This window comes from Drosophila virilis, chromosome 2 (genome assembly GCF_030788295.1).
Source record: "Drosophila virilis strain 15010-1051.87 chromosome 2, Dvir_AGI_RSII-ME, whole genome shotgun sequence".
NCBI lineage: Eukaryota > Metazoa > Arthropoda > Insecta > Diptera > Drosophilidae > Drosophila > Drosophila virilis.
This window is the reverse complement of record NC_091544.1, coordinates 32243445-32255493: the sequence shown is the minus strand read 5'-3', so window position 1 is coordinate 32255493 and position 12049 is coordinate 32243445. Positions and strand designations below refer to the sequence as shown.

The following is a 12049-nucleotide window of genomic DNA, read 5'->3' as shown; positions in this document are numbered from 1 at the left end:
TTGAGCTTACAGGAATCATGCAAAATAAGCTATTAAGCTTAAAGTGGAGCGCAACTCTGCATAGAGACTTAAATGTGGCGCTTGTTGCGGCCGAGATCAACTTCCACTTAGGCAGATCGATTGTTGGTTCACAGCAATCCCCTGGGCAGACAACTGGCTACAGCTACACCTAGCCCGGCGGCGCTTTAACCTTCTCCCACGAAGAAGTTCTAAGAGCGTCCTAATGCACAGAGGCGAATTAAGAGCGCCAAGAGTTGAGATCTTACACAAACAAGGAAGAGTAGAATTAATTGACACTTACCATTTTACCAAAGCCAACTGCTGTTAGGGAATGACTTTAATCCTTAGCTCTTTATTTTCATTTGCTTCCGGAACTTTTTTGCAACTACTCACTAATACCTACTGCAAAAGGTACTTGTGCCACCTGCTTGCAGCACTTCTTCCCGCTGCATCTGCAGCTCCACGAACAACATAATTTCCACAAAATGGGCAGACCACAACCAAAAGCCCACGCCCATTTTGCAGCAAGCTACGGTTCGTTTGTTGGCCTGGCCCGGGCACATTGTGCCCTCGGGTGCCCTACGGTAGGCAGCTAAATTAAAGTGAACGCCCACAGCACGTGCCGCAGACTTGGAGAAACAGAAGGAGCCAAATCGAAAGTGGCCAGCAGACCGGCAGACCGGCAGCCAGCATCAGGCAGCCAAGCTGGCTGCCGCGGCCCAAACTTTTGTCTGGGATCCACTCGAAAAATGCTGCCACTTGAGTTTTGTAGTTGGCCGCAATACGGCAGCTCCTCTCGGGGCTACTCCTCTTCTGTATTTATTTATTTTTGGAGCACGCGCAGCAACAAATTAAAAAGTAATTCACAAGCGCTGCATAATTAGCTGTTAAGTGACACTAATGTAGCTGGTAACGGATCGGTCTTTAGTTTTCAGCAGCACCTCCTCAGAACGAGGCCCCCCCCCCCCTTCCCCCCTCACATACCCCTCACCACCTCTCCTGCTACTTGCTGCACTTGCGGGCGCGTTGTGTGGGCAAGTTAAGTTTTTGGGCTTATGCCACTTTACATTCCGTTTGCCCTTTGTTAGGGTATCCACGATTTTCCATCGGTTTGGAGACGATATTTTTTTGAACGGGCCGTCTGACCTGGCCTCACTTTTCTTCCTTCCATCCCTTCATTGTCCTACCCTTCCTAGAGCATTTAGGCGTCGCCTAATCAAGCACTATTTTTCTCAACATATTTTCCAAGTTTTTGCCTTTGTTTTGTTGTTGTTGAATTTTCCTGTTGCTGCAGCTAATTGATTTGCGTTTGTTGTGCTGTGCTTTGTGGCCTGGCACATGGCTACCCGTTTGGGTCTGGCTCCCTTTTGGCTGCCGAGTTGTTGCAGTTGTTGTGTGTGGCATCGCCCTGGAACCAAATTGATGGTTGTGCCGAAAGCAAAGGTCATTACTGTGATGAAATTTATGTGTGAGTTTGTGGAGTAAGTTGTTGTCGGTGTTATTTGTGTCAAATAACACATAAAATACACACACACTACACACAGAACCTAACTGAAAGCAAGTTGGTTACCAGGCTCGCTTAGCTACTCGAGGAAGTTGCGCAAAAATAAAGCACAACGAATACTTAAAGGATAGGTAAGCTGTTGAGAAGACCGCAGCTGCTACTCGGGCTTATGATCCTATCCCCCTTCTGATTAACTGCAGCCCATGTCTCAAAATGCTTCCAATCTGGGTCAGCAGCGGCGTCCCGAAGAATCTTCTGAAGTACAAGATGTAAGCTTCAATTCGAGCAGTGAGTATGCCGAATGGGATCGAGGGTCCTACGAGCGTAAAAAGGAAACACGCCCACGGCCTGACCAAAAATACAAACAAAAAGCCAAGTTTACGGCTTACTGTTGCCTTTCGGATGATAGCGATCCAAGCTTGTATAAGAAATGCCAAAAGCGAGCGGAAAGTTATGTCAAACAGTTTATAGCAGAAAAAGATGCCGCTGCCAATTATCACTTGCCGGAAGATGTACCTATAAGGAATTTCATACGCAAAGTTGAGCCAGAAACCTTTACCGATAGCAAAACTGAATTCGCAAAATATAAAGACTTGGCTGATAATAAAATTGAAGGACAAAAAAAACATTCCGCAAGGGAAGACTTAACGGCTAATGAAGCTAACCCGAGGGAACAATCTGACACGGATATTAGTCAATTATCGCAGTCGTCGAGTGAAGAGTCGAAAACTTTTAGTCAAATCTATAGCGAAATCTACGAGGAGTCACGAGCGCGACAGGAAAAAGCCGAGCAGATCTACAGAGTATATACCAATAAGGAATCTAAGCGAAAGGAAGAAAAAAGAGAACACTATATAAGATCCAAATCCGGACAACGTACAGCGCGTTGGGTAGAGTACTTGGGTCAGCCCCATATTTCCAATGAGTACTCAACGGAGGGTTCAAACGAAAGCGACAAGGATTCGGAATACTTTCAATCATCAGTGAATGATAATTATTTTACCGAAGAGGATTATCAATATTTAATTCAAGAACAATTGCATGTCATAGCTCGTTATCAGCAAGAATCACGCAGTGGCTATAACACCTATATTGAAGAGTACATAAGTGAGCTGGCAGGGGCTTCTGATGGAGATCAGGTAGCTATTGGGAGCCAACCATCACACGGGGATGCAAAGGACTCTTTGAGCGAACAAGGGGACAGACAATCCAAAGACCAGAAAACTCATGAAACTGAACCATCTGTAGTGCGCAGCAGCAAAGCTTGTTCTCTTGAATTTACACAAAAAAGTTTAAAGTCAAATAATAACGATATCGGAAAAACAGAAGTGCTGCAATTTGAACATTGTGATATATATCATATAAGGCCAACCGGCAATAGAATTTGTTCTGTGAAAAAATTTAAGAAAACTCCAGTTGAAGCTGTTTTCAATGATCGTGACGAAAGAAGTCATCAAGACTGCACCGATTTTGAGTACAATAAAAGCGAGGACTTAAATAATTCAAGAAAGTTACTGAAACCAATTGAAGAGCGGACGTCCCAGGGAAGTGCAGCTAAGGGAAAAGCTGATCAAGCTGAATTGAAAGAGAATGCTGCCATTTGTTCTTTCAAGCGCATCGAAGAGCGCAGATCTCGCGAAAGTGAAAAAATTAAAATAGATAGTCCGAAGAGTTCCATAAAATCTACTGAAGAGCGGAAATCCCGGCGAAATATAGCTGATCGAAAAGCTTCTCATTGTAGCAGCTGTCAAGAAAGTTTTAATAGTAAGCAAATGGAAGCAGATAGTTTAAAGAGTTCCTTAAAACCTACTGAAGAGCGGAAATTACGACGAAATGTAGCCCAACGAAAAGGTGATCATAGCAAGGACGCAAAAGTAAATGGTTTGACAGACTCTTCCAAACGGGTTGATGAGCGCAGTTCCTGGCAAAGTGTCAACACTGAACAAATTAAAGCAGATAGTCCGAGTTCCTTAAAATCTACTGAAGATCTCAAATTTCAGCTAGGTATAGCTAAACGAAAAGCGGATGAATACAAGGATCTAAAAGAGAATGCTTCTATAGATTCATCCATGCGAGTTGATGAGCGCAACTCTCGGGAAACGAGCTTTACTAAAAGATCTAAAAGTCAATCAAATTGCTATCAATCAGAGAGCTTTGTTAGGGACGTTGAAGAGCCCAAGTCGCAGATATTTAAAAAGAGATGCGTTCCCTGTGAGCAAAGCGATACCGACTTCTCAAAGCCCAAGTCACGGCTACCACCATATAATCTTAAAAAATCAGGGAAGACCTACAATAAAAGTCACAAGGCGCTTCAATCCCCAACGAATTTAAATTGTCCCAGCGAGAGATGCACAAAGAATTTTGAGATAACCCCTCTGGAGGCTATTGATAGCTCTCTGTTGTATGCGAATGAAGAAGTTAGCGTCGATGATTACTATTTAAGCAGCAAAGGTGCGACTTCAGACAGTTCCCTAATTAGCACATCACGATCTATGCAGAGTGCGCCCAAGACATATCAGGATCGTGCGAGCAGTCCCATACAGATCATTTACAGCGAGCCAAGCGATAGCTTCGAAATGGAGCTAGACATGACGCCCACAATTCAGGAAATGGAAGAGGAAATTGCTGACAATGAGGCTGACGATGAGGCTGTTGTGGGGGAGTGCCATGTGGCAATGGCAGAGAGTGAGAGATCTACGAAAAGTAAGTTGTCCAAGGAATGCTCCCAGACAAGCATAGCCAGCGAGGAGAAAGGAGTCCAATATCCCAGCGGCGATGAGCTGGGTGATTCGTCAAAGAAACAGAAGCGAGCCCTTAAAATATACAACCTGGATGAGGCCCTACTAAAAGTGCCCAAGGACTTCAAGGGCAAAGCGATTGTGTTCGACAATGAGGATGAATTGCTGGACATAAGTCTAAGCGACGACGATCTCCAGCTGCAGGCCAAGCTACAGGCAGCTGTCTGGACCGATGCCACAAAGGAAGGCAGCTCCAACAATATCAGCTGCAATTCGCTGCCAAGTGGGGATAGTCGGACAAGCAGCAGCAGCAGCGCTTTCAGCATCTGCAGCTACCAGCCCAGCGAGCGTTTCTATAGACGCACTCAGCCGGAAGATGATGACGACCTGAAGATACCCGAACCGGACATGGACACGCAGCCGATCACCTATGAGTTACATGTGGCCCGACTCGCCGAGCGTGCGCTGCGAGCTTGTACTGACTACTACCAAAGGGGCGTCCAGTTGAAACCGGAGCTGGAACAAGATATTGCAGCAAAGGTGCAAATGCTATACAATTCGGAAATGCAGTTTAATACGCCGAAGCGCCTTATCAAACGGGAGGAGATCCTCAAACAGTTCAATCTGCGACTGCAACAACAGCTAAACCTAATCGCGCCCAGCTTTCAATAAAGCAAACATAAACACACACAAACATACACACACACAGAAAGGATACAGCACAACATCTTCCATATATATCCCATATATTTTCTATATGAACATAAAGTTCAGCTTATAAAAATCAAGGCATAATTTGTTTTATTGCACACGAACTGAAAAACAATGCAATGCATTTTGATATTTATGTTCTGTGTGCTGTTGCACCTTTACGAAAATTCGCCGCAAAATACTTGAAACTTTCAGCAGGCAGAGGCAGAGGCAGTTCGCAGCCGCCTTCAAGTCTGGCCCTGCATAGCGCATAAATCAGTTTTAGTGCAGGCCAAGGGTCTTGCTGAAGGCTCAAGTGCTCGACAGAGCTGTAGGGAGCACAAGTAAAAGTTATACAGCCCAACTAATGTATACCCTTAACACAGTCCCCGACGAGGTATTTGGAATTATGTAGAGTATGTGGGCATATACAGTTTATATCTGGAAATTTCTGATCGATCAAGAATCGATTTATATCGATGTTACCTTATGAAAACCAACATATCGAGTCTCTAGGGTATGTTAAAAACACCAAGGCTGAAAATCAATATTTATCGACTCAGTATATGAGGAAGGTTCGTAACGATTGCGTCTATTATTTGATAACCTAGCTGGACAATATGCCTCGTCCCCGAGTACAGGGTATCCAGGAAGGAAAAGAGAGGTAGTTTTATCAAATACCAAGGCTGAAAATCAATATTTATCGACTTGGAGTAAATGAGTAAGATTTCTAGCGATAGCTAGACAATATTCCTCGTCTCGAGTTACAGGGTATCGAAGGAGATAAAGAGAGATAGTGGCAGTTCTTCTAGCATAATTAGGCAAGCAGCCCAGCCCCTGGCTACTGTTAGTCTCGGATTGCGATCGTTGCCACTGCCCCATGTTGCACATTCATTTTCTTCACACATACTAAATATGCAGCGCTGTTGTTTACAACATCAGCCCTGACAGCCAGCATAGACATTATGTTGGAGCTCTGGGGGTGTTGCACTTGTTGCAACTGTTGCAGCAGCATTGCCCCCATCTATTGAGCCGCTTTAATTGCTAACTAAACAGAAATTTCTAAAATGCATTGGGCCAAAAGTGAGCAAATATTGTTTTAAGGCACATCAACATATTTTACCTGGTTAATGAAGACACATTCAGACATTGACTTGCTTCTTGATTTTGATTGTATTCCTTGCCTAGATTTTATAACGATGTGCCGCTCGATATGTTTATAATTTACGATAGACAGAGAGAGAGAGAGAGAGAGCGAGCGAGGCGGAGAAAGAGAGAGTGTGAGTGTGTGTGTTCTTAAAAACATTTTTAATAGTTTTACAGGTAATGTTGCAATGTCTACAATTGGGCTATCTATAATTGGGTTTCTTAGTATTTCGGGTGAGTAGATTTCTCTGTTTAATATTTAAAACAAATATACTTATATATTGATAATATATCGATGCAGAATCATAAAATGTTTGATATAAGTGGATATGTTGACAATTCCAGTCACAAAAGTTGAAAATGGATGGAATCTTATGTTTAAGTCTTTCCTTAAACATTTATCAATACATTGCATTTTATTTTAGTGTAAAAAATGCGTATCACGAATGTCTACAGGTGAAAATTGGGTTGAAAAAGAACAAAAAGAACAAGCAATAAGTAAGTAAATTTCAGCTAGTAATTTATAACGAACAGCCCAATATTCTCAGCTCCAAACACTCTTCCACTACCAAAAGATATCACCCCTTATTTTTAACATTATTTCTATATCATGACAACTTTTGATGCTTTTGATGCTTTAATCAGCACCTGTCTTGATCTACGATCTGACTAGCCTATTCCCCTTTACTTTGGAGTCTCTCTCCAAACCCACACGCACATCTATGCAGGGCATATCAGTGAGGAGCATAATTTAGACAATTCCCTTCATTTATTATGAAAAATGCACTCAATTTATATGACTTGATTATAAAGGTCTTTGGCAAAAGCAGCGCTGTTTGCTTAGGCATTGACATTCGTTCGACGCAGCATAGAATTCCCAGTGCTTAGCCACAGACTAAAATGGTCAAGAGAATTGCTGGAGGCGCACCCCACGCCAATTTATTAAAGCCAACACCAAGTTCGAGTCCGAGTTGCGAGTTGCGAGGCTGAGGCACAGGTTCTCCACTTGGAGCTAATATGAAAAATGGCACGAAATGGCCAAGTCGCATATGCAGAATGCATAATTCATTTAACATTTTGTAAATCATTTGTTTGAATAGCACGATGACGATGATGTAGTCTGGCCAGGGACTAGGGCAGCCTCTCACAGTGCACGCCGAAAACAACCTGCAAAAGCAACTACACTCAGCGAAAATTGCCATGCCAATTGATATGCAGAGTTTTTCTTTTAGAAAGCTATTTAATATTCTTAAATTAAGTCTCAGTCATGCTAGATTTGAGAGCAGAAATAAGGTAGTTCAAGAATTGAATCAATGCGTCGGTGATTATCCGCATTAATAAATCAATAGTAGCTTCTAAACTGGGTTAATCATATTCATTTGACCCATTTTAAATTTCGTTGGGCTTGGCACCTTGTGGGCCAACTACTTTGCTGGAAGGTTTGGTTTATAAAGGTTTGGATTAAGAAATTATAGGTTTGAACCGGTTTTCTATATCCTTAAAGTCAAATATCGGTTCAAATCTTGCATTTGAGATTTCTCAAGGAATATTGGTTCAAACCTTGCATTTGAGTTTTCTCAAGGAATATTGGTTCAAACCTTGAGTTGAGTTTCCCCAAAGAACAATGAGTTGGCACCAAAGCAGCCTTGAAAATTATTATGGTTCGGATTTCAGACAGCTGTTTTTTTCAGATTTTGGCTTTAGGCTAAAAATGGGCATTCGGGTTCGAGCCAGCTCGCTCCAAACCTGGCTTGCTTTTGATGTCTAACTTGTTGTTTTGCCAATTGTTTTCGCTGAGTGTACCAAAATGCACTCGGGCCAGTTAAACTATTCGTCTGCACTGACAAATCGGCCGCGGAGTCGTTTTGCCTGGTTCGGTCCCTGCTCGGACGCCAGTTCCTTAACACAATGGTGCTGCATGACGCTGCGCAAATATAATTTCGCAACTGTCTGCACATGGGCCAAAACGAAACGAGACACACGATGCCAGGCGCAGGCACAGGCACAGGCAGAGGCAGAGGCCCAGTCCCTGGGACAGTCACAGTCTCCAGATCCCAAAGTCCGAGCCCAGTCTCCGCTTCAGTCATAAGTCACACGCGGCTCTGCAACGACTTTTTGGGCTTGGTATATAGACCTGCACCCTTCTCTGCTGCTGCTGCTGCCGCATCTTCTTCTTATTCTTTATTATTTTTATTATTATTTGTACATTTTGCGTTTTTGATTTCTGTGAAATTTGCATGCGCTCTCGTTCCCTGCTAGCAGCTAATTTAGTTTTGTGGTCTCTTATTGAAAAATTACAAAGTTTTTTTTTTTTCATTTTTATTATTACTTCTTTTTTTTTTTTGTTTTTCTGATGTGCCAGCTGTTGGCATTTCTTGGGAACTTGGGAAACTCTGTAATTTTAATGATCTGCACCGCCGCCGACATCGTAACTCAATATATATCGGCACAGAAACACAGATCGCTCCAGACAGCTTGGAAGCAGCCAGCAGCCAGCAGCCAGCCGCGTCTTTGCATCAACAATTTATCATTTATTTTCCTTTTATATTTTTTGTTTACTGCACTTTGAAAACTAATTAAGTTTCTGCCGTGTGTGTGGCCGGGGCGGAGGTGTGCCTGACTGTTGTAATTTGGCTTTGGCGTTAAATTTTGTATCAAAAAACTATTAGCCAAGTGTTAAATCCATCATTAAGTCGAATGTGAATCGTGGTGCCAATGCGTCTGCCTCGACTCAATCGAGTCTCGCGATTGTCCGTTGTTTGTGGACAGCGATCCATTGTTGCCAACGTTTTACAAATGGGAAAAACATAAGTAGCGTGGCTTTTTAATTTACTTCGAGTCTTTTGTTTGCCCCCCCCCCTCGAAACCAAGGATAACTTTGTTGGCGGCCCTATAGATCTTGACCACAGAACAAATCAGCCAAGACACAACAATATGGCGTTGTAAACCCTTCTTCATTTAATTTTAAAATTACAAATTTTCTTAATAATTTAAAAAAAATAACAAAATTTGTTTAAAGGTTTTTGTAACGAAAATTAGTAAAGTATTTTTTTTAATCAAGGGCTTTCAATATCTAAGAAAGGCGTTTTCTTAAGACTTAGGACTGTAAAACTATAATATAATATAATAATTATAATATAATTATCTTTAAAATCTTAACAAGTTCAGGCAGTAAGAAACTGGGGAATACGTTCTTTGTATTTGAGAACTTGGAATTTTTTTTTTTTTGTTTTTAATAGTTTTATTAAGCTTAGGGAGTTAGAAATAAAAAAGGCAAATTCTTCTTTGTATTTGAGAATTTAGAATCTTTTTTCTAGAAATGTGAAAATTGTAATATATAAGTATAATTTTATCAGAGAGAGTTGGGGACCTAAAGAAAGCATTTTCGTTGGACTTGCAAATCTCTTTTCTATTAATAAAAATTCCTTTTTTAATCCTTTTCTATACATTAGCTTAGAAAACGGTTTTTTTTTTCTAAATATATTTTCATAATCGTATAGATTGTAGATACAAAACCAAAGTAGAGTTAAAATTATAAATTATATTGGACCAGGAAGAGCAAAATTCATACACAATATTTAAATTTATGAGCTCGCTGACAAAGTGACTATTTTTGCGGTCCGCAACTAAACGAATAGTTTACAAAATTTGCAAAAGGTAAATTAAAACTGCCAACCGCACAAATTAGTTAACCACAAAAGCCGAACAACTATACCTATAGATAACTATAACTAGTCTCAATTAATTTATGTTATTTAAACGTCGCTTTTCGGACACACACCGAAAATAGACAGCACAACAACAGCAGACACGGCATTAAAAGCAAAGAGTGATTAACTGAATATACCCTGTAATCAGGCACATACACACAGATATCTGCTCTCAGCTTTACTTTTTGAAAAATTCATTGCCAAATAGATCGATCCTCGTCCTATTTGCTGGGCTTAAGGCTAACGACCAAATGTGTGTATATATCTTTTGGGTGTTATTGACTTTCTGGGAAGTAGGAAAGGGTATTTAAGGTAGTCAAATGTATCTAATCCTTATCTCTATATATCTCGTTATCCATCTCTAGCTTTTATAATCTCAGTTATATGCTCAAGGAACCTATATTGTTCATTTATATTTATCGATTTTGAGAAATTGAAGGAGTTATCGATAAAATATAAGATTTCTCTGCGCATTACAAAAATATATTTAAATCCCTTTATGGCTACGTCTTTTGCCTGTTACACACGTTGTCACAACTGCAGCATAACCTTTTTAGTTATTTTCAATATGTACAGGGTATTTCAACGGCAACCACAACAAAGCGTGCAAAATGTTTGCCTGTCCTCAGCTGGCAGCGTCGCTGTCGCTGTCACAGTCGCTGCCTACTGCCAGTTGATTTGGTCTATTCCGCGCGCTACCCCTCTCCAAATCTCCCTCCCTCCCACCTTCTGTTACCTGTTCTATGGGTGGGGGTATTGGTGGGCCTCCTCTGAGCACTCGACGCCAGTTTCCGACGTCAATTTATAAACGCGTTCGGTTTAAATTGCAACAAATAGTCGCTCATTGAAACTTAAATTGTGCCGACACAAAGTGAACGGTTAACTGTGTGCGAGAGAGAGAACATGAGAGAGAGATAGACATAGAGAGAGAGAGAGAGAGTGCATGGCAGAGCAAGCCTTCAAGCCCATATAGCCATATACAATGGGTGTAGAGCTTTGTGTCAACAAGTTTTTTGTCTGTGGCGCTTTTTGGCCATTTTTGTTGACTGTTTTTTTTTTCTTTCAGCCGGCGCAAATGTTTGTCAGTTGTTGACGTTGTTTGTTGTTGTTTGTTGTTGTTGGGTTTTGTGTGGTCGCAGCTTGATTTGTTTAAAGGTTTCTGCCGTCCACTTTGGCATGGGAAAAAAGTTTTATGCAGCTGGTAAACAACACAAAGCTTTTAGGCTAGTCTATATAGATTGGAATAGATTTGACTTTTAAAGTGATAGTTGAGCACTTTTTAGCTGGCTTCTGTTGTTGGGCTACAAACAGTTCAACCAATTTATTTTTAATTACACTAGAAAAGATTTTCTGGAGTCTTCCTTTGTCCTTTACTTGTAAACACACTTTGTTTTTGATCCAAAATTAATTGAACAAATATTTAAATTAATTAATTCTGCTGTGATTGAACCAGCGAACTCTCGATTGTTGGTTCGACTTGCAGAAATATCTTGCAGTCGTGTGACTGTGTTTCTAATACTATGGTCCAAAGTAAAAAAAAAACGAATGTAAAAATGGATAATTAACGCTAGGTTTGAACCAGCGACCTCTCTCTTTTTGGTTCGACAAGTGGTAATATCTTGGAGTCGCATCGTCGTCTATTACATCCAGAAGGTTTTTGTTTTAATGCTTTTGTGCAAAGCAAATAAAACGAATATGAAATTTGATCAATGCTGTTGCGTTTGAACCAGCAACATCTCGCTTGTTGTATCGACACTCACATATTTTCGCTATTGGACTGCGTTCCTTGCAATGTCAGTCAGGACAAACTTTTTTATAAATATAGCAAGTATAGATGTCTCAAATAACTAAGCAATTTCATGTTTTAATCAAAAATCTCTTCTTCCACAAATTTGTGAGCTGCCATAAATAAATTGCACTTAACTTATTTTAATAGCTTTAATTTTGTAGACATTTGCCCGGCGCCTTTTGCGCTTTTCACTGGCTAACTAACCCAACTAAACAACCCATTCGAATCTAACCAAACCTGTTCCCATTTTCTAATTTCAACATGTTTTGGAAGTTTCGAGCCGAAAAAAAAAAGAAAATAATAAAAATACGAAATTTAATTGCTTGGCACAAACAGTTTTCTGCCTGTTTTTCTTTAATTTCAATAGCAAACTCACACTTGCAGCAGCATCAGCTCCTCCTTGGGGGTTCGTCCAGAGAGCGAGAGCCCGGAGGCACAGTCGTGGCGAATTCTCATAGACAGGCCGTCGCAA

General features: G+C 40.9%; 1 protein-coding gene across 1 annotated transcript; it reads left to right on the top strand.

The window, feature by feature from the left end:
- Window positions 1-1483: 1483 nt before the first annotated feature.
- On the top strand, window positions 1484-5030 carry laf (labial associated factor). The gene is made up of 2 exons (XM_002056604.4): window positions 1484-1635; window positions 1705-5030. The coding sequence occupies exon 2, from the start codon at window positions 1708-1710 to the stop codon at window positions 4912-4914; it is 3207 nt and encodes a 1068-aa protein (XP_002056640.1). The 5' UTR covers window positions 1484-1635; window positions 1705-1707; the 3' UTR covers window positions 4915-5030.
- The last annotated feature ends 7019 nt before the right edge of the window (window positions 5031-12049 follow it).